This window comes from Choloepus didactylus, chromosome 4 (genome assembly GCF_015220235.1).
Source record: "Choloepus didactylus isolate mChoDid1 chromosome 4, mChoDid1.pri, whole genome shotgun sequence".
Classification (NCBI taxonomy): domain Eukaryota; kingdom Metazoa; phylum Chordata; class Mammalia; order Pilosa; family Megalonychidae; genus Choloepus; species Choloepus didactylus.
This window is the reverse complement of record NC_051310.1, coordinates 149,032,961-149,056,498: the sequence shown is the minus strand read 5'-3', so window position 1 is coordinate 149,056,498 and position 23,538 is coordinate 149,032,961. Positions and strand designations below refer to the sequence as shown.

The 23,538-nt window shown below is 36.1% G+C and overlaps 1 protein-coding gene across 4 annotated transcripts in view; it reads left to right on the top strand.

The window, feature by feature from the left end:
- SLC12A6 (solute carrier family 12 member 6) overlaps positions 1 to 23,538 on the top strand; it is a 153,745-nt gene that overhangs the window by 109,439 nt on the left and 20,768 nt on the right. For all 4 annotated transcript variants that reach the window (XM_037834405.1, XM_037834406.1, XM_037834407.1 and 1 more), the window contains 9 exons: positions 508 to 749; positions 2,618 to 2,832; positions 16,228 to 16,386; positions 16,545 to 16,643; positions 16,927 to 16,984; positions 19,726 to 19,900; positions 20,194 to 20,312; positions 21,497 to 21,595; positions 23,269 to 23,388. In XM_037834405.1, coding sequence (XP_037690333.1) covers positions 508 to 749; positions 2,618 to 2,832; positions 16,228 to 16,386; positions 16,545 to 16,643; positions 16,927 to 16,984; positions 19,726 to 19,900; positions 20,194 to 20,312; positions 21,497 to 21,595; positions 23,269 to 23,388 — 1,286 coding nt within the window. The remainder of the gene's footprint in view (positions 1 to 507; positions 750 to 2,617; positions 2,833 to 16,227; positions 16,387 to 16,544; positions 16,644 to 16,926; positions 16,985 to 19,725; positions 19,901 to 20,193; positions 20,313 to 21,496; positions 21,596 to 23,268; positions 23,389 to 23,538) is intronic.

Here is a 23,538-nt window from a genome sequence, read left to right as displayed (position 1 = left end):
CAATCACTACTATCCTTCCACTCAGACAAAGTTAGTCTTGGAGTCAAGACTTGGGCCAATGGAGAAAAAGCAAAATAAAGTTTTTCTTTTTCAATATCCTTATCCCAATGAAATGAAATGTTTTTCATTTCTTTATTCACTGGGATGTATGTTTTTACTATTTAAATTAATGATAGAATAACAGAACTCAAGATAATCATTACTTTTTTTATATAACTCCTTGAATAGAATTATTAATGCCCCCCACCCTTTTTTTTTCTATTTGGAAATGTTGGTATTCAGAAGAGTTTGGGGACAAAAACAAACCCACAAAACAATACAACAAATCTTTGCTATCACATTTTTGTAGGCATTCAGATCTTCCCAAATAGGAATTGGGCTAAGGATGTCTCCAGTTATTTTCTATCTCAGATTTGCTTTCCTTTCTGAAAACAAATGCAGACTACAGCATCTCTGTTACTTGATTACCCTGAAATAACCTCATTTTCTTTTCTTTTTTCCTAACAGGTGTATATCGTCCCCCGGGCTGCCATCTTTCGCAGTGATGATGCATTCAAGGAATCAGCCGCCATGCTAAATAATATGCGTGTCTATGGCACAGCCTTCTTGGTCCTTATGGTATTGGTGGTGTTCATCGGTGTACGCTATGTGAACAAGTTTGCTTCACTTTTCCTGGCCTGTGTCATTGTATCCATCTTGGCCATCTATGCTGGAGCCATCAAGTCTTCCTTTGCTCCTCCGCACTTCCCGTACGTGTCTGTCTTTCTGCCTAGCCATCATTATTGGCTGGTCACAGACAACATCTGGTGGTGTGATAACGTCAAGTCAGGATTTTATGAAGTCTCTCTGAGATTTTTCTCTCTTATATAAGCCCAGTTAACATCAAGGGAAGAAGGTTCTCAGCAAAACTATTTCATATCAATCCTCTTCTTTATGCCCCAGGGCTAGATCCAGCAGATGTAACCATCTTTTGGGTGTAGATATTAGGGTTTTTCCCCACTCTAATAATGATTGATTGTATTTGAAATATTCATGAAGAGTTTCACAAACACTACATCTATTGCCAAAAGCTTTGTAAGATAGATAAATGTTGAATTCATTTTATTAATGAAAAATGTAGAGTCAAAAGAAACCTAAACTCCCACCTAAATATTTTTAATTAAATTTTTATTCTGCTTAGTACGTAATGGACTTTATAGTTATAAAATAAAGGGAAATAAATGCTTGTCTCTCTATATAGATAATACTGCAAACCATATAGGTGTCTTAAAGTATTTTTTTGAAGTAGTGATGGATTTGTACAAATCTATGACTCACTTGCTCAACTGTTTTCCCTGTGACTAGTGGCATGGGGACTAAAGTTGTTTGTAATTTTGGAACAGAGATGTTCTTGAAATGTCCTCTGGATCATTCAGGATCACATTCTTCAATCTTATGTTTATTTAACCAGATTAGAGAAAAACAGATTTTTTTTCAAGATGGAAAAACAGGTCTACAGAAGTTAAATGACTTGTCCAAAAGTTAACTAATGACAGAGCAAGAATATGAACCCTGTGATTGATTTTTGGCTCCCAGTCCATTGTTCCTTTTATGCCATGCTATATGATGTAAGTGATAGATTCTATTGTAAATTTTCAGTCACCTTACCTATTTGAGAGCTGTAAAAAAAGCTGGAGATCTTTTTTAGAGTCACAAAAATACTAATGGCCACATTCTGGCCATATCTCAACTTGGGAAATTTCATTTTGCCTCAAATTCTCCTTTGATTCTTCTCCTTTTGTTGCTGCTATTATTATTATTGTTTTATTTTTGGTGGGTAATAAGACATGATACATAGTATTTTCTTTAAATAATCCAGCCATACAAGACAAAAAAACCTAGGGGAATACTTGAAACAAACCTGGAAAATGTTGGGAGTTGTAGCTGCACAATGGATACATGGTTCATTATACTGTATGTGTGTGACATTTTTCATAGTTTTTGCTGTAATTTTACAGATTTAAAAAGTTGTTTTGTTCTCTGAATTTAAGAAAAAATAAAATTAATGGTTATATTTGTATTATCTTGAAATATATTCACTCCCACTGTTGAAAAACAATTTTTTCTTAGGACAGAGAAGGATGTATTTTTTCATTCTAGCTGAGCTGTCTTCCTTGCAACCATAGCCAGAAAGGTTTGTCTTTCAGCATAACATTTCCAAGGGGATTATTAGGAATGTAAAGCTTTTCTAGGCCAAAATAATAGAGGTAGTTTTTTGTTGTTGTACGAAGAACAAAAAGTCTCTAAAAGTAGTAAAATACCTTAGAAATTTTGGAAGATGAGTCAGCATAGTGTTTTCAGATAGTCTTGTTTTTGAATTATATTACTGCCACCTTTCAGCTGTATGACTTTTATAAGGTTGCTGTAAGGATTAAATTGGCAGAAAATGTAAATCACCACTTACACTGTTGGTCAGTTAAAAAATATTTGTTCTTTCCCCCTTTTATCCCTCTACGCCCCATGACAATAGAAACCTTAAGAGATGATTTTTTTCCCTTTACTAAACCTATTTCCTTTTTTTAGTGTATTTTTTTATCCTTTTCTTGCTTGATATTTCTCCCTATTTGTTTGCATTTAGGGTCTGCATGCTGGGCAACCGCACCCTTTCATCAAGACACATTGATATTTGCTCTAAGACCAAGGAAATGAACAACATGACAGTCCCATCAAAGTTATGGGGCTTCTTCTGTAACTCAACCCAGTTTTTCAATGCTACCTGTGATGAATACTTTGTTCACAATAATGTCACTTCAATCCAGGGCATTCCTGGATTGGCTAGTGGTATCATTACAGGTAAGTTAGGGGTTATTGGGCAATTTTTAAATTGTTCTCTGAGGAAAACAGGCTTTGCCATCTTAGACTCATGTTATTCATTAAGACTCATTGCTGTGATACCTCTTCTCTACTTAAGCGCAGCACACAGTTGTTCAATTTCTTCTTTTTTTTTTTATCTTCTTTTTATTGAGATATATTCACATACCACGCAGTCATACAAAACAAATCGTACATTCGATTGTTCACAGACAAACAGACAAAGGCACCCAGTGTTCTTTTTTACTTTAATTGTTTTCATTTCAATTATTATTCTTGTTATTTTTGTGTGTGTGCTAATGAAGGTGTCAGGGATTGATTTAGGTGATGAATGTACAACTATGTAATGGTACTGTAAATTTCTTCTTAATGATCTGTATTTGTACTTTTTCTCTGCTCCTCTGCAGAGTTGTCTGCTGAAATTTACCTCTTTTTTTTAAAAAGCAGTTTATTGAGATATATTCACATACCCTACAATCCATCCAAAGTGTACAATCAGTGGCTTTTAGTGTAATCACAGAGTTGTATATTCATCACCACAGTCAATTTTAGAACATTTTTTTACTCCAAACAGTAAAACTTCATACCCCTTAGTAGACACCTCTCAATCCCTCTATCCTTCCCAGCCCTACATAACCACTAATCTAATTCTATAGATTTACTTATATTTACATTTTTAATAAATGGAATCATAGAATATGTAGTACTTTGTGTCTGGTTTCTTCCATTTAGCATAATTTTTTTATTGTTTTTTTTTAATTAAAGAACTTGTAGGTTTGTATAAAAGTCATATGAAACGTACGTTTCCATATATCTGCATTGTTGACAACTTTGTTACAGTTGATGAAAGAATACTGAAATATTACTAACTGCAGTCTTTATTTTACATTAAGTGTATTTTTCCCCATATATACTACCCTATTAACACCTTGTAATAGTGACATACATTTCTTAAATTCGTGAAAGAACATTCTATTTGTACTGTTAACCACAGTCATCGTCCACAAAAGGATTCACTATTATAGTCCCATATTTTATCTTCTTCCTTTCCTTCTAGCAACACACACAACCCACAACTTCCACTTTTAACCACATTCACAAACATAATTCATTGCTCTTAATTACACTCAATAATGCGTTAGTATCACAACTATCCATTTCCAAACCTTTACCATCAGCCTAAATAGAAATTCTGTACAAATGAAGCATCAACTTCCCATTCTCTAACTCCAGTCTATCTCCTGGTAACCTATATTCTAGATTCTAACTCTGTGAGTTTGCTTATTGTAATTAGCTCATAACAGTGGGATCATGCAATATTTGTCCTTTTGTGTCTGGCCTGTTTCACTCAATGTAATGTCTTCAGAGTTTATCCATGTTGTTGCATTCATCAGGACTTCATTCCTTCTTACAGCTGAACAGTATTACAGCATATGAATTTACCACATTTTGGTTGATGGACACTTGGGTTACTTCCATATTTTGGCAGTTGTGAATAATGCTGCTGTGAACATCAGTGTGCCAAATGTCTGCTCGAGTGCCTGCTCTCAGGTCTTTTGGGTATATACCTAGTAGCGAGATTGCCGGGTCATATGGCAGTTCTACACCTAGCTTCCTGAGGAGTCGCCAAACTGTCTTCCACAGCAGCTGTACCATTTTACATTCCCACCAGCAATGAATGAGTGTTTCTGTTTCTCTGCATCCTCTCCAACACTTGTAGTTTCCTGTATTTTTAATAGAGGCTATTCTAGTAGGTGTGCAATGATACTTCATTGTGGTTTTGATGTGCATTTCCCTAATAGCTAGTGAAGTGGAGCATCTTTTCATGTGGGTTTTTTTTTTTTTTTTAACTTTATCAAAAAGTTAAAACAACAACAAAAACATTTCAAACAAAGAAAAGGATTAAGAAAAAAAAAAAAAAACCTAAAAAAACTACTTTGCTTCCAACATGTTCCTCCCATACCCCAAGAAAATTAATAAAACGTATCCAAAGGAATAAGAGAAACAAATAATCTAAAATAACTACATTGCTTCCAACATGTTCCTACCATACCTAAGAAAATTAACAAACCATAATCAAAGGCATAAGAAAAACCAAATACCCTAAAATAACTACGTTGAAGCTAATTTTTAATGCAATAGCTTTTTTTTACTTTATCAAAAAATTAAAAGAAAAAAAACCAATTCAAACAAAACAAAACAAAGGATTAAGAAAAACAAATAACCTAAAATAACTATTGTTCCAACGTGTCCCTACCATAACCCAAGAAAATTAACAAACCCTAACAAAACAAAGGAATAAGAAAAACAAATAACCTAAAATAACTACATTGCTTCCAACATGATCCTACCACACCCAAGAAAGTTTGCAAACCATAATCATTTCTGAGCATTCCCATAACATTGAGATTACCCTCAATGGCTTATCTGTTCTTTATTAGATTATCATTCCCCCTTCACTAGTTGCTGTCTATCTCTATGTCCCCTGCAGTCTACAATATAAAGTATTTATTTTATATTTTTCACAGGGTTCACGTTAGTGGTAACATAGAATCTCTGTCTTTTTGTGTCTGGCTTATTTCACTCAGCATTACGTCTTCAAGGTTCATCCATGTTGTTACATGTTTCACAACCTCATTCCATCTTACTGCCATGTAGTAGTCCATCGTGTGTATATACCACATTTTCTTTGTCTACTCATCTGTTGAAGGACATTTGGATTGTTTCCATTTCTTGGCAGTTGTGAATAATGCCATTATGAACATTGGTGTGCAAATACCTGTTCGTGTCACTGCTTTCAGATCTTCCTGGTATATACCGAGAAGTGAAATTGGTAATTTGATACCTAGTTTTCTAAGGAACCACCAGACTGTCTTCCAGAGTGGCTGTACCATTATACAGTCCCACCTACAGGGATAAAACTTCTAATTTCTCCACATCCTCACCAGCATTTTTAGTTTCTTGTTTGTTTAATGGTAGACATTCTAATTGGTATGAGATGATATCTCATTGTAGTCTTAATTTGCATCTCCCTAATAGCTAGTGAACATGAACATTTTTTCTTGTGTTTTTTGGCCATTTGTATTTCCTCTTCAGTGAAATGTCTTTTCATATCTTTTGCCCATTTCATAATTGGGCTGTCTGTACTATTGTTGTTGAGTTGTAGGATTACTTTATATATGCAAAATATCAGTCTTTTGTCAGATACATGGTTTCCAAATATTTTTTCCCATTGAGTTGGCTGCCTCTTCACTTTTTTGACAAATTCCTTTGAGGTACAGAAGCTTTAAAGTTTGAGGAGTTCTCATTTATCTATTTTTTCTTTTGTTGCTTGTGCTTTAGGTATAAGGTCTAAGAAGTGACCTCCTAATAGAAGGTCTTGAAGATGTTTTCCTACATTATTTTCTAGAAGTTTTATGGCACTGTCTCTTATATTGAGATCTTTGGTCCATTTTGAGTTAATTTTTGTGTAGGGTGTGAGGTAGTAGGGGTCCTCTTTCATTCTTTTGGATATGGCTATCCAGCTCTCCCGGCCCCATTTGTTGAAGAGACTATTATGTCCCAGTTCAGTGGTTTGAGGGACCTTATCAAAGATCAGTAGACTGCAGATCTGGGGGTTAATTTCCAAATTCTCAATCTGGTTCCATTGATCAGTATGTCTATCTTTGTGCCAGTACCATGCTGTTTTGACTACTGTGGCTTTATATTAAGCTTCAAAGTCAGGGAGTATAAGTCCTCTTGCTTCATTTTCCTTTTCTGGAATGTTTTGGGCAATCCAAGGCATCTTTCCCTTCCAAATAAATTTGATATCTAGCTTTTCCCAGTCTGCAAAGTAGGTTGAAATTTTGATTAGAATTGTATTGAATCTGTAGATGAGTTTGGGTAGAATTGACATCTTAATGACATTTAGCCTTCCTATCCATGAACACGGAATATTTTTCCATCTTTTTAGGTCCCCTTCTATTTATTTTAGTAAAGTTATGTAATTTTCTATGTCTAGGTCTTTTACATCCTTGGTTAAGTTTATTCCTAGGTACTTGATTTGTTTAGTTGCTATTGAGAATGGAATCTTTTTCCTGAGTGTCTCTTCATTTAGGTCATTTCAGGTATATAGGAACATTACTGACTTATATGCATTAACCTTATATCCCACTACTTTGCTACATTTGTTTATTAGCTCAAGTAGCTGTGTTGTCGATTTCTCAGGGTTTTCCAGATATAAGATCATATCATCCGCAAATAATGATAGTTTTACTTCCTTTCCAGTTTGGATGCTTTTTATTTCTTTGTCTTGCTGGATTGCTCTGGCTAGTACTTCTAGCACAATATTGAATAATGGTGGTGATAGCGGGCATCCTTGTCTCTTTCCTGATCTTAGAGGGAAAGTTTTCAGTCTCTTGCCATTGAGTACTATGCTGGCTATGGGTGTTTCATATATGCCCTTTATCATATTGAGGAAGTTTCCTTCATTTCCTACCTTTTGAAGTGTTTTTATCAAAAAAGAATGCTGGATCCGCAGTAATATCCCCTCTCAAATTTATTATTTTGTTTATTTGGGTCTTCTCTCTTTTTGATTCTGTCAGTCTGGCTAAGGGCTTGTCAATCATGTTAGTAATGTGCTTTAAAGTCAGGAAGCATGAGTCTTCCAACTTCATTCTCCTTTTTGAATTTGTTTTTGCCTATCCAAAGCCCCTTGCCCTTTCAAATAAATTTGATAATTGGATTTTCCATTTCTGCAAAGTAGGTTGTTGGAATTTTGATTGGTATTGCATTAAACCTATAAATCAGTTTGGGTAGAATTGTTATCTTAATGACATTTAGCCTTCCAATCCATGAACACAGAATATCCTTCCATTTATTTAAGTCGTCTTTGATTTCTTTTAGCAGTGTTTTGTAGTTTTCTGAATATAGGTCCTTGATATCCTTAGTTAAGTTTACTCCTAGTTATTTGATTTTTTTTTTAGCTGCCATTGTAAATGGAATTTTTTTCTTGATTTCCTCTTCAGATTGCTCATAACTAGTGTTAGAAACACTACTGATTTTTCCATGTTGATCTTGTATGCCACCACTTAGCTGAACTCGTTTATTAGTTCTAGTAGATTTGTGGTAGATTTTTCAGACTTTCTAAGTATATGAACATGTTGTCTGCAAATAGTGTAAGTTTCACTTCTTCCTTTCAGATTTAGATATCTGTTATTTTTTTCTTGCCTAATTGTTCTACCTAGAACTTCTAGCAGAATGTTGAATAATTTTGGTGACAGTGGGCATCTTTGTCTTGTTCCAGATCTTAGAGGGAAAACTTTCAGTGTCTCACCATTTAGTACAATGTTAGTGATGGGTTTTTCACATTTGCCCTTTATCATCTTGAGGAAATTTCCCTCGCTTCCTATCTTTTGAAGTGATTTTATCCAGAAAGGATGCTGGATTTTGTCAAATGCTCTTCATTAATTGAGATGAACATGTGTTTTGTTTTGTTTTGTTTTTTCTAATTTTTATTGGGATTGTTCAGATACCATACAATTATCCAAACATCCAAAGTGTACAATCAGTTGCCCCTGGTACCCTCATACAGCTGTGCATCCATCACCACACTTAATTTTTAGAACTTTTTCATTACTCCAGACAAGAAATAAAGTGAAAGATGAAAAAAGAAAAAAAGAAAAGGGAACTAGAATCCTCCCATATCCCTAACCAACCCCCCTCAGTTGTTGACTCGTAGTGTTGGTATAGTACATTTGTTACTGTTTATGAAAAAATGTTGAAATACTACTAACTGTAGTATATAGTTTGCAATGGGTATATATTTCTTCCCTATATGCTCCTCTATTATTAACTTCTAATTGTATTGTCATACATTTGTTCTGGTTCATGGAAGAGATTTCTAATATTTATACAGTTAATCATGGACATTGCCCACCATAGGATTCAGTTTTATGCATTCCCATCTTTTGATCTCCAACTTTCCTTCTGGTGACACATATGACTCTGAGCTTCCCCTTTCCACCTCATTCATGCACCATTTGGCACTGTTAGTTATTCTCTCATTTTGCTAATGACACCTCTGCTCATTTCCAAACATTTAAGTTCATCCTAGTTGAACATTCTGCTCATACTAAGCAACTGCTCCCCATTCTTAAGCCTCGTCCTATATCTTGGTACCTTATATTTCATGTCTATGAGTTTACATATTATAATTAGTTCCTATCAGTGAGACCCTGCCGTATTTGTCCTTATGTGTCTGGCTTATTTCACTTAGTATATTGCCCTCAAAGTTTTGTCATCAGTCCATTTTTTTTTTTTTTTTAATATGGTTTTGTTCATACACCATACATTCCATCCTAAGTAAATAATTGATGCTTCTCTGTATGGTCATATATTAATGTGTTCACCACCTTCACCACTATCTATATAAGGGCATCTACATTTCTTCCACAAGGCAGGAGGGAGAGTCAAAGAAGGTAGAGAGGCAAAGAAAGAGGAAAAAAAAAATGACAGCTAGGAAGCAGCAAAAGGAAAAATAACCTTAAATCAAAGTAAAGTAAAGAATCAGACAGTGCCACCAATGTCAAGTATCTAACATGCCTCCCCTTTCTCCCCCTCTTATCTGCATTTACCTTGGTGTATCACCTTTGTTACATTAAAGGAAGCATAATACAATTATTCTGTTAGTTACAGTCTCTAGTTTACGTTGATTGCATCCCTCCCCCAATGCCTTCCCATTTTTAACACCTTGCAAGGTTGACATTTGCTTTTTCTTCCTCATAAAAGAACGTATTTGTGCATTTTATCACAATTGTTGAACACTCTAGATTTCACCAAGTTACACAGTCCCATTCTTTATCTTTCCTCCTTTCTTATGGTGTCTCACATGCTCCTAACCTTCCTCTCTCAACGGTATTCATAGTTCTCTTTGTTCAGTGTACTTACATTGCTGTGCTACCATCTCCCAAAATTGTGTTCCAAACCATGCACTCCTGTCTTCTCCTGTCACTCTGTGCTGCTCCCTTTAGTATTTCCTGTAGGGCGGGTGTCTTATTCACAAAGTCTCTCATTGTCTGTAAGAAAATATTTTGAGCTCTCCCTCATATTTGAAGGACAGCTTTGCTGGATATAGGATTTTTGGTTGGCAGTTTTCCTCTTTCAGTATCTTAAATATATCACACCACTTCCTTTTTGCCTCCATGGTTTCTGCTGAGAGATCCGCACATAGTCTTATTAAGCTTCCTTTGTATTGATGGATAGCTTTTCTCTTGCTGCTTTCAGTATTCTCTCTTTGTCTTTGACATTTGATAATCTGATTATTAAGTGTCTTGGCATAGGCTTATTCAGATCTATTCTGTTTGGAGTACACTGTGCTTCTTGGATCTGTAATTTTATGTCTTTCATAAGAGATGGGAAATTTTCATTGATTATTTCCTCTGTTATTGCTTCTGCCCCTTTTCCCTTCTCTTCTCCTTCTGGGACACCAATGATATGTACATTCTTGTACTTTGTTTTGTCCTTAAGTTCCTGGAGAAGTTGCTCATATTTTTTCATTCTTTTCTCCATCTGCTCCTTTGCGTGTAGGCTTTCAGGTGTTTTGTTCTCCACTTCCTGAGTGTTGTCTTCTGCCTCTTGAGATCTGCTGTTGTATGTTTCCATTGTGTCTTTCGTCTCTTGTGTTGTGCTTTTCATTTCCGTAGACTCTACTATTGTTTTTTTGAACTTTCGATTTCTGCCTTATGTATGCCCAGTGTTTTCTTTGTAGCCTTTGTCTCTTTTGCGAAATCTTCTCTAAAGTTTTTGAATTGATTTAGCATTAGTTGTTTAAATTCCTGCATCTCAGTTGAAGTAAATATTTGTTCCTTTGACTGGGCCATAGGTTCGTTTTTCTTAGTGTAGGTTGTAATTTTCTGTTGTCTAGGCATGGTTTCCTTGGTTACCCCAATCACGTTTTCACAGACCAGAACAGGCTCAGGTCCCAAAGGGAAGAAATATTCAGTCTGGTTTCCCTGAGGGTGTGTCTTAGAAAATTGATGCACCCTGTGATGCCTCCGGTCACTGTGCTTTTCTGCCCAGCAGGTGGCGCCTGCTAGCCTATAATTCTTAACTGATGTGAGGAGGTATGGCCATGTTCCCGCAGGCTCTGGGGTCTGGTTCTGAATGGAAAGGGCCCCACCCCTTTCCTCTTAGAGAAGATAGACCCCCTAGGGGGAGGTCATTAGCATTTCAGTGGTCTCTCTCTCTCTGCTTGTGCTATCTGGACCCTTCTCTGAGTCACAGCACTGGGAACTGAAAATGGCTGAGGCTTTCTCCACTGAGCTGAAAAAGAAACACATAGTCCCCTTCAGATCTAGTCCAAGGTGACTCTGCAGCTCTCTAAGGTCAGTCATCACCCAAAGACTCTGTCTGTTTTTTGGGGATTCGTACCTGTAGTGAGCAGTTCACACTCGTTACTTAAAACCCCAGTTGGAGCTCAGCCGAGCTATATTCACTTGCTGGGAGAGAGCTTCTCTCTGGCACCATGAGGCTTTGCAGCTCGGGCTATGGGGGAGAGGGTCTCACGACTTGGATCCGCAGGTTTTACTTACAGATTTTATGCTGTGATCTCAGGCATTCCTCTCAATTCAGGTTGGTGTATGAAGAGTGGACAGTCTTGTTTGTCCCCCGGCAGTTACTCTGGATTATTTACTAGTTGTTTCTGGTTTTTTTTTAGTTGTTCCAGGGGACTCCTTAGCTTCCACTCCTCTCTATGCTGCCATCTTAGATCCTCCCACCGAACATGTGGTTTTTCCCTTTCAATTTGTTAATGTGGTGTATCACATTAATTGATTTTATTGTGTTGAACCACCCTTGCATACCTGGAATAAAACCCACTATATCATGGTGTGTAATTCGTTTAATGTGCTTTTGGATTCAATTTGCAAGTATTTTGTTGAAGATTTTTGCATCTGTATTCATTAGAGAGATTGGTCTGTAGTTTTCTTTCCTTGTAGTATCTTTGTCTGGGTTTGGTATTAGAGTGATTTTGTCTTCATAGAATGAGTTAATTTTTTTTGGAAGAGTTTGAGCAGGATTGGTATTAATTCTTCTCAGAATGATGGGTGGACTTCACCTGTGAAGGCATCTGTTCCTGGGCTTTTCATTGTTCAGAGGTTTTTGATGACTGATTCAATCTCTTTACTTGTGATTGGTTTGTTGAGGTCTTTTATTTCTTCTTGAATCAGTGTAGGTTGTGTGTTTATAGGAAACTGTCCATTTCATTTACATTGTCTAATTTGTTGGCATACAGTTGTTCATAATATCCTCTCATGATCTTTTTTATTTCTATGGAGTCAGTGGTAATGATCCCCCCCCCCAAGTTCTGATTTTATTTATTTGCATCTTCTTTGTTTTTGTCTTTGTCAGTCTAGCTAAGGGTTTTTCAGTTTTATTGATCTTCTCAAAGAACCAACCTTTGGTGTTACTGATTCTCTCTAGTGTTTTCTTTTGTTCTCAATTTCATTTATTTCTGTTCTAATCTTTATTGTTTTTTTCCTTCTCGCTTTGGGATTAGTTTGCTCTTCTTTCTCTAGTTTCTCTAGGTATACAGTTAAGTCTTTGATTTTAGTTCTTTCTTCCTTTTTAATGTAGGCATTTAGGGTTATAAATTTCTCATTCCACATTGCCTTTGCTGCATCCCACAATTTTTGATATGTTGTGTTGTCATTTTCATTCATCTCAAGATATGTACTGATTTCTCTTGTAATTTCTTCTCAATCCACTGATTGAGTGTGTCATTTAACCCCCATATATTTGTGAATTTTCTAGTTCTCCTGCTGTTAATGATTTCCAGCTTCATTCCATTACTGTCAGAGAAAGTGCTTTGTATAGTTTCAGTCATTTTGAATTTATTAAGATCTGTTTTGTGCCCTAACAGGTGATCTGTCCTGGAGAGTGATCCATGAGCACTTGAGAAGAGTGAATATCCTGCTGTTTTGGATGCAATGTTCTGTATATGTCTGTTAGGTCTAGTTCATTTATCATATTATTTAGGTTCTCCCTTTTTCTTATTGTTCTGTGTCTACATGTTCTATCTGTTGATGAGAGTGGTTGTGTTGAAGTCTCCCACTATTATAGTGGAGTCGTCCATTTACTCCTTCAGGTTTTGGCCAGTGTTTGCCCCATGTACTTTGGGGCACATTGGTTAGGTGCATAGGTATTTATAATTGTTATTTCTTCTTGGTGAATTGCCCATTTTATTAATATATAATGTCTTTTTGTCTCAGAACATTTTTGCATTTTAAAGTCTGTTTTGCCTGATACCCAGTATAGCTACCCAGCTTTCTTTTTTTTTTTTTTTTTTTTTTTGGTTTGCTGTGTTACTGCTTGTATTGAGTATCTTTTTCCAGACTTTTACTTTCAATCTATTGTATCTTTGTTCTAAAATGAGTCTCTTATAAACAGAATATAGATGGATCTTTTTTTTTCTTTATCTATTTCATCAATCTGTATCTTTTGATTGGGGAGTTTTAATCCATTAACATGCAGTTTATTACTCTAAAGGCAGTATTGACTTCAACCATTTTATCTTTGGTTTTTATAAGTCATAAATCTTATTTTTGTCTCTTTTGTTACCCTACTGATAATATCATTTCTATAATCTCCTTCAGCCCTATCTCTCCAGTCTTTCCTTTTCAGCCTGCAGAAGTACCTTTAGTATTTCTTGTAGGGCAGGGCTCTTGTTGATGAACTCTCTGAGTTTTCTGTTTATCTGTGATATTTTAAACTCTTCTTCATTTTTGAAGGACAGTTTTTCCAGATAAAGAATTCTTGGCTGGCAGTTTTTTTCTTCAGTACTTCAAATGTATTATACACTGCCCTTTTCATCTCCATGATTTCTGATGAAAAAACAGGACTTAATCTTATTGCAGTTCCCTTGTATGTGATTAATTGCTTTTTTCTTGCTGCTTTCAGGATTCTCTCTTTATCTTTGGTATTTGACGTTCTGATTGGTATGTGTCTCAGAGTAGTCTGTTAGAATTTATTCTGTTTGGAGTATGTCTCACTTCTTGGACATGCGTGTATTACATCTTTCATATGAGTTGGAAATTTTCAGCCATTGTTTCCTCAAATATTCTTTCCACCCCTTTTCCCTTTTTTTCTCCTTTTGGGATACCTATAACATGTATGTTTGTGTGCTTGATGCTGTCATTCTAATCCCTGAGACGCTGCTCAATTTTTTCCATTCTTTTCTCTTATCTGTTCTTCTGTCTGTAAGATTTCAGTTGTCCTGTCTTCCAGTTCACTGATTTTTCTTGTGCCCATTCAGATCTCCTATTATATGCCTCAAGTGCATTTTTCTTCTCTTCTATTATGCCTGTCTTTCTCATAATTTCTGTTGTTTCTTTTCATACGTTCAGATTCTTCTTTATGCTTATGCGGTGTCTTCTTAATATCCTTTATTTCTTTAGCCATATTTGCCTTCATCTCCTTGAATTGATTTAGGGGATTTTTTTGAACATCTTTGCTTAGTTCCAAATTCAGTGTCTCTTCCAAAGTTTTAAGTTGTTTCTTTGTCTTGACCATCTTTTCCTTTTTCTTAGTATGACTCGGTAATTTTTTGCTGATGTCTAGGCATCTGATTATCTTGATGAGTTTACTCTGAAGCTAAGTTTTTCTCTCTTGCCTGGGGTTTTATTGTTTTTTTGGCTTTGTGTTAAGGTTCTTCTTTGACACTTGATTCAACTTATTCTTGACCTTTCAAATTGCCTGTTTAACTGATTAGATTTTTTCAGTTCTTCTTCATCTTCTTCATTCTTGCCCTAGATACACAGTAGAATTTTCAGGATTGTACTACTTGTGCAGTTGTTTCAGTCCCAAGAGAAACCTTCATTTCCTCCGTTCCTTCTCCAGTAATCCTCATCTGTTCTGTTTGGTTTTCTTTTTTTTTTTTTTTGCCTCTGTGGTTATTTTTACTCTCCTTTCATTGACTCTAGCTGCTTTTGCCTTGAGAGCAAAATCTGGGGGAGTGTCACCCCAGAGAGGACTTTCTTAATTCAGTGTTTCGCAGACAAAATAGGGCCAGGGACCCATGAAGTGGGTACAAACAAGCTGCAAAGAATCCTGGGGAGAGTGTCAGGAAAGACACCAAAAATCCTTTTTGGTGTGCTCCCCAAAGCTTGCACTTTGCTGACCTTGCCCAGCAGATGACACCCTTCAGCAAAAAGATCCCTGCATCTCTAAGGTGGTACTATGTCTTTAAACCTCCCCCAGCACTGCCACTGTTAGGGTTGGGGTTGAAACAGTGGCCACAGTGGTCTCTGTGCAGTGCAGGCTAAAATGGCAGATCATAGCCAGGACCCAGCAGTCTGAAGTCTCTGATCAAAAGCCATGATCAGTGCTCAGACATGCACCACCCTTTCTTGGGGAAGAGGACTTCCATATCCCTTTCCATCCTTAGCATCCAGCCAGGGACCAGACCTCAGGGCAGCCCTCCTTGGGAGTGGGGGATAGTTGCTGGCAGCCTCTGTGGAGCAAGCTGCTCACGGTACTTTACCACAGTTTCTCAGCCTCTTTTTCCAGCTTTTTCCTAGGTGCTATACAGTGTTCCTCTGGCCTCTAAAGCCCCAGAACAGTTGTTTCAGATAGTTTCTGGCTGTCCGCTAGTTATTTTTGGAGGAGGAATGAATCCTGGAGCTCCCTACTCTGCCATCTTCCAAAATTTCCCTCTTTTATAGGATAGACCTAATTTAATGTCACCACATAAACACATTTGTTTTCCTAACACAGCTAAATTTCTGAAACTCTTTATTTAAGTGCGTGCTATCTTCAATATTTGGTCCACAAATTTCTTTGCATGTACACAAGTTCACACTGAGGTGTCAGAGATTATTGATGACTAATAAAACGGAAGGGGGAGTTATTGGTTAATGGGTGCAGAGTTTCTGTTTGATGTGTTGAAAAAGTTGGGGTAATAGATGGTGATGGTAGTACAATATATTGAATATAATTATTATCACTGAATTGTACACTTAAGAGGGTTAAAATGGGAAATTTTGAGTTGTATATATGTTACTACAATAAAAAGTTTTTAAAAAAATAGGCTTTCCAGACCATTCTGCTTTAGTCTGCTTTACTTATTAGTAATTTATCAGTCTGACTTAATTGCATATGTATGTTCTAATGCTTTTCGTCAAATTATACTTGCAACCAGATGAGAGAAAGCATTAGATTTTTATTTATATTTGCTTTATTGTATAATATGTATGTGTGTATGTGTGCTCATGTAGAAGCAAACATAATTTTTAAAACTATACAAATAAGGATTCTGATTTAGAATGTTGTCTGGGTAGAAAATTATCTAATTATCTTTTTTCCATACTGCTGCTGCTTATATCCCCTATTTTTCCACTGCAGAGAATCTTTGGAGTAATTATCTACCAAAAGGAGAAATCATTGAAAAGCCCTCAGCCAAATCTTCTGATGTCTTAGGCAGCTTAAATCATGAGTATGTTCTTGTTGACATCACCACCTCCTTCACTCTTCTGGTGGGAATCTTTTTTCCCTCTGTTACAGGTAAGTACATGATCTCCCCAGACCCAAGGAGTGATTTTTCTCAGAAGACAGAATCATATTCTCAGGGTTCTTAGATTTGTTTCTAGTCTTCAGTATCAGTGTGAATATCAAAGTGTCCAGGAACTCAAGAAGTTAAATTGTTTTTTCCCTCTTTAAAGGTATCATGGCTGGATCAAACCGGTCTGGAGATCTGAAAGACGCTCAGAAGTCTATTCCCATTGGCACTATCCTCGCCATCCTGACAACTTCCTTTGTTTGTATCCTTTTCACAAGTCCAGTCTGAGTTTTAGTCATAAAAGCATCCACTAGAATTAGGGTAATCAGTATTTTTATCCTGGTGTTAAGGATACCTGCTTTCTTTCACTTATTTCTCCCCAAATAATCTACTCACCTCATCCCCAAAATAGAGTATCCAAGAAAGAACTTGTAGGATTAGTGAATTTAGCAACTCATTTTATTTATAGAAGAATTATTCTGAGTGTCTACTCTGTATCCCATCTTAGAGGGTAGACATAGTTTCCTTAACTCTTGATGTGGTAGATTTAAGCAATGTTGTCCTTTTTGGAGCATGTATTGAAGGAGTTGTTCTTAGAGACAAGTAAGTAGTTGATTTCTTTGTAACAATTGTGTCTATCTTCTTTGATGTCTCATCATCCCAGATAGTCCCAAGACAGTTACAGATTCAAAAATCCAACCTGAGCTATCTGTCATGGCTAGCAAGTTAAAAATAATTGGTGAATAATAAGGGCCAGTATGTTGTTATATATATAAGAGACTCAGTGAATATCGCCCTTGAATAAAGCAGTGAATTTGTCTGAATGATCAGGACTTCTCTCCACATTAAGAGCTATTGGAAAACTGAGACTAAAAGGAGAGGATATGCCATTTTGGAAGTCCCAGCCTCAACAGTAGGGCAAGTAAAAAAAAAAAAAAAAAAAATCTTCTAGTGTCTTTTTTATGAGTGGTAAGTATGTCTTGAACTCTGTTTGTACTTCCTAAATAAAAACCTAAAACATTTCTTCATTTCCTTCATGAAGGCTCCGAGTGTTTTCCTTTCCTTTCATCCGTTAGTATAAAATATATTTTTTGCGAGAGTTTCTTAGGTATATCCATCCTCAAAACCTACTACTTCTCCCATTTTCCCAATTTGATTAATAACGTCACTATTTGCCCCATCTCTAAAACAGAAACCTAAGTGTCATCCTAGACTTTTTTCCATCAATTCTCTAATCCAATCAGTTACCAAGCCCTATAAATTCTACCCTTTCACCTTAATAGATCTCATTTGTTCCCTGATTCTTCATCTCCATCACTTAGTATTAGTCCTCAGGATCTTTTGCCTAGATTATTATAATAGTCTCCCATTCAATTTTACCACCTTCTAATCTTTTCTTCCACACTGCCTCCAGAATGATTTTTTTAAAACACAAAATTTGAGCTGTGTCTTTCCTCCCTGCTTCAGAGCCTGCCAAAGCCCATTAATAATAACCTATCATTCTGATTTGGCCCAGTCTTCCTCTTTCCAATCTTCTCTCCTGCCATTCCCTCATAAACTCCCTATCCTCTAGCCATAACTTAGAGTTAAATGTGTTTTCTTGTTTCAGATCTCCATCCACATATTACCCTATGCTACTTCCTTTGCTTAGAATAGTTTACTCCTACCTGACCAACTCATGTTCATTCTAAGTCTGGGCTAGGTGTCTTCTCTTCTGTGAAGCTTGCCCAGACTCATCCAAACAGAGATAACCGCTCCTCCCTTTGCTCTACCACTGTATTCTGAACATACTACGTTACTGCACTAACCATACTATATTGCAGCTACTAGTTTTCACATCTCTCTTCCCAACTTAGATTGAGCTCTTTGAGGACATGAACCCTAATAGATGCTAGAAAAATATTGTTGACAAAGTAAAGAATTAAGTGCCACAATATATTATTACTATATGATTATAATTGAAAGTTTATGGGTTTGTGGAGCTTTGGTAAATTGCACCATAATATAAAAATTATTGAGCATGTAAATTGGAATACCACTTTGAAAAACTGTTGGACATTATCTCCTAAGGTTAAATATACACATACCCTACTACCCAGCAATTCCACTTCTACGTATATCCAACAGAAATGCATGCACATGTGCATCAAGAATCATACTCATAGTACTATTACTCTTAATAGCCGAAATCTGGAAATAATCCAGTGTTCATCAGTAGTAAAATGGATGAATTTCACAAACCTAATGCCAAAAGAAGGAAACCAGACACAAAACATATACACCAAGTTTTATTTATAAAAATTGTAAAAACAGATAAAACTACATAGTATCAGAAGTCAGGATAGTGGGGAGGTAGAAAGGAGTAGTGATTGGGAGTGGAAATAAAGAGCTTCTGGGTGCTCTCAGTGTTCTATTTCTTAACCTGGATGGTAGTTTTAGAGGTAAAAATTTACCCATACATTTGTTTTTTGCACATTGCTTTATACACGTAATGCTTAATTTAAAAAATATTGTTAAATACCTAAGTGTAAAACAGTGAAATGCCACTCATCACATCAGCAGTGATTTAAGATTTTATTTTAATAGTCCAGACTGGTGTGGAGTGTGTGTGCCATAAGACTTGAACCTTTGTATGCTTCCAGTAGGAGTAAAATTGCATATAAACTTTCTGGAAAGCAATCTGGTAGTGATTTTGAGGTGTTTTAATATACTCATTCCCTTGTATTTATTCCCTCTTGGGAATCTGCAATAAGGAAAAAATTCTGAAGTATGTACATAGAATATGGATGAGTATGTTCATCACAGTATTATATATAATAAAAAACAAAATTAGAAGAAAGGAAATGTAAATTATTCAATATTATTTAAGCCACTAAATTTTTTTATTCATATAATGTACTCAGGAAAATGTAAGTTTAAAAAGAATACAGAATTATAGGTATAGTATGATCTTAGTTATTTTTTTTACAGAACATAGTAAATAGACTTAAAAAAAATAGTGAAATGTTAACAACTGTGTTAAGAATATTTTGCCCTTTGCTGTTCTGTAATTTTCTGTACTTTTCCAGTTTTTCTGCAATGAGCTGATATTTTGACAAACTGAGGGGAAAAGCTGCAATTGAGTTTAGCTTATCTTCTGAAGAAACCTGGTTCTTCAGATTATTTTTTCGGAATATAGGTTAATAGTGCCTTTTAATCAAATTTACCTGTATTTGTACTTCTTAATATTCATATCTATCCCAATTTTGATCTCTATGATAAACAGAAAATTGGGTGAATGTCTTCTAGTCTTAAAGTCCAAATTTATTTCCAGAGTAAATTTCTCCACTCTCTTTCTCTCCCAGGTTTGGGGATGCTGTGAAAGGTAATTTGGTGGTTGGCACCTTATCTTGGCCATCCCCATGGGTGATTGTTATTGGCTCCTTCTTCTCAACGTGTGGGGCTGGACTACAGAGTCTTACAGGTGCACCACGGCTGTTACAGGCTATTGCCAAGGATAACATTATACCATTTCTTAGAGTAAGTAACCCTTTCCTATGCCCTCTTCCTTTGTTCCCAGGCTTTATATGAAACAATGTGGTCCTCATGGGCCTAGGAATTACTAGATCACATAATATGGAGATGTGTTTTCAGTACAAGACTCCTTAAATCCCTGTTATGAGTTTATAGCAGAGTGAGGTAAAGATGTTTAAAAGATGTCACAGTTTTAACAGTATTATCTCACAGATATCTGAAACTGTAGGATAAAGGAATCGGGGCATTAATTCAAACCTCCACACTCCTATGACTGATATTTTCCCTTCTATTTACAGGTTTTTGGTCACAGCAAAGCCAACGGGGAACCTACTTGGGCTTTACTTCTAACTGCTGCCATTGCAGAGCTGGGAATCCTTATTGCCTCCTTGGATCTTGTGGCTCCAATCCTTTCCATGTAAGAGCCGATTATTTTCTTCAATTAATCCTATTTAAATGATGTAGAACACATGTTGTTTTCTATCAGGCATGTAATAGTAATGATAACAACAGAATGGGCCAAACATAGGTGTAACTTCACTTAAGCAATACATGTTTCTGAAAACTTTTATTTAAGGCTAACTTTTATAAATTATCATGGTTTCTTTTTGCCTACATAATTTCAGTAGTTTTTTGCCTTCATTTCTGATTCATTGTCAAGTAATTGTAGCTTTCACTATTACTGTTAGCTTTTATTCATTCAGCTATGATTTACTGGTAACTTATTACTTCCCTGGCACTGTGCTGTGCTGGGAATGCAAAGATGAATAAGAGACATCCTTAAGGAACTGATGGTACATAAGGAAACAACCAATGATCCCTGTTTAGTGTGATGAGTTCTGTGTTAAAAGTGAACACTAGGTGCTGAGTGGGAATCATGGAAGGTTTTCTGAGGAAGTAGCACTTGTGTGTTGGAGAATGTCAGGTTACTTGCTAAGCAAAAAAGGTGTGAAGGATGTTCCAGAAAGGGAATGTGTGTAAAGGAATTGAGGAATGCAATATTGTAGCATGTTCAAAGAACTGAAAGCAGTTTGGCTTGGCTAGAGTGGAGGGTGCAAGATGGGGAGTAGAAGCAAGAGAAGTAGGGATCACGAAGGACCTGGAACTTTAACCTGGAAGTAGTGGATGTTCCTTTATGGTTGAGAGGAAAACATATATTTATGTTTTAGAACAAGGAATTCGATATAAAAGATGGATTAGAGAGAGCCTAAATTGAGCTGTGAATGCTAATTGTAAGCTTATTGACTAATCCAGAAAAGAAGAAATGAGACTGTGTTTAAGTTAATAGTAGTAGAGATGGAAAAGAAGTTTAGAGATTTTTAAGTAGGTAGAATCTACAGGATTTGATAAGTTGAATTTGGAAGAATGGTATGAAACCAGGATTTTCCAAACAGCTGAATGGAATAGTTGGTGTATTCCCTGGGAGAACATGGGAGGATGAAAAGATTTGTGGGGAGAGGCTTTTTTCTCTACTGCCCATATTTAGTCTAGGGTTTCTAGAAACAAAGGCTAAATATAGCAAGCAAACATCTTCAGTTGTTTAAAATAACCCTAGAAGAATCAATTTACAGTGATAATCATCCTTTTTTTTTATTCTCCCAGGTTTTTTCTCATGTGTTACCTCTTTGTCAACTTGGCATGTGCCTTGCAGACATTACTTCGAACACCCAACTGGAGACCCCGGTTCCGCTACTACCACTGGTAAGTGTGGTGTTTTTTTAGTTCTTAACATTTGGAGCGAACCCATCATTGAATGAGAAAACTCGAAGGGCTGGGTTCTTGACACAGTTTTGTTCATGGCCAGCCATTCCATATGAACTGCTTCAACTTTCAGTTCTCACCTGAATCCCTACCTTCCCACCCTGTTTTCCTATACCACTTCATCAGGACTATTTTATAACAACCTACTTAGAAAAAAGATCAAAACTATAAAATAAATATATCCAACCTTGTCTCTTTTTCACGTTTAAACAAATTTCCCTTTACACGTCTGTCTTTCTCTTTCAACTAAGAAGTAGACTTCAACCCTTTCTGTCTTTACTCTCGTATTCTCATCAGTTTTCATTCTCACACTCTCTTCTTTATGACAATTTAGTTTAGTAGATAAGAGTGTAGACTATGGACTCAAATGACCTAAGTTCAAACCTACGCTCTACTACTTCCTAACTTTGTAACCTTCGGCAATGCACATAACCACATAAAATTTCATTTTATTCATTTGTAGAAGGAGACTGGTAGTAGTACTTACCTTATAGGGTTATTTAGAGATAAACTAAAGTGCTGTATACAGTGCCTTGTACACACCAAAGCTCTCAATGAAATGTTGCAACTGCTGCTGCTGAGGTGGTCATTTCCCAAGTCCTGAAGGAGCCACCAAAGTTTTCTAGCTACCATCCCATCTTTTTTCCCTTATAGCAAAAAGTTCTTTAATATATCATATATGTACCTGTTTGCTAACTTTCTCTTTAACCCCTTTCTGACTTCAATTACCAATAGTGGGCAGACACGTGATCTGTGGCAAAAATTTAGAACCTCAGTTAATTTTGACACTTCTAATCTTGTTTATACCTTTAATTTCAGTTAAAAATTATGAACATTTTTGTGTGTGTGCTATTTTGCTTGTTTTTTTTCTTTTTCTCTTTACCCTATATTTTCATTAGCTCCTAATCTCCAGATTAACTCTTCTAAAATATGTTTCCTTTGAAATTCATCATAGAGCTAAGAAGTTCATTCTCTACACAGAACTTCAGTAAATGCAGTTGTCTACCTGATTTATTTGATAAAAACAAGCACTATCATTACTCTGTCAGATTTCTCTTATGTAAAGTAAGAAAACTAATGGCAAGTTTTTCTGGCAGTTATGCTAATAAATATCCATAAAATTTTAGGAATCTTCGCATGAGATACTTTTTTAAAAGATCCTAGAGTTGTTAACGTTTCTAACTGCATGTCCTATCCCTGCTATTCCAAGTAGTATGCATCATTCTCATAACCACAAATTGCTTTAATAGCCTTCCTGTTTATTTATGTTTTCCAGAATGGTAAACATCCTCCAGTACAAAGGGTGGTTTGTGGATCGATGCAGATCTACTTACCATTTGTTGCTAGTCCATGATTGGACAATTACAGAAATTGAGAATAAGCATTTAGAAACTTTTATAGCAATTTGACATTGCCACTGTATCGAGGCATGTGATAATTTTTCTAATAATTCATTTTTATTGCATTTTACATTTCCATTCTGAAGTAGAATGGAATTTTTTAAATGGTACCTCACCACAGATAGTTTGAAAAGCATTGCTCAAGCACATGCCCCTTTTCAGCTCCTTAGAAAGATATTCTATTGTTTGGTTTATTTGTTTTTTATTTCCTAGGACTCTCTCTTTCATGGGAATGAGTATCTGTCTGGCTCTAATGTTTATTTCTTCCTGGTATTATGCCATTGTAGCTATGGTGATAGCTGGTATGATCTACAAGTACATCGAGTACCAAGGGTGAGTCTATAGCAGCATGAACAAACTGTGGATTTGTCTTTGGTCACTGCTGAAGGTGTTGACTGGCTGGTTTGGTTAGAGCTAGTCTAATGAAAATTGCATTATGGGTTCAGGTAACTTCATTCTTCCATAACTAAATTTTGTACCCTT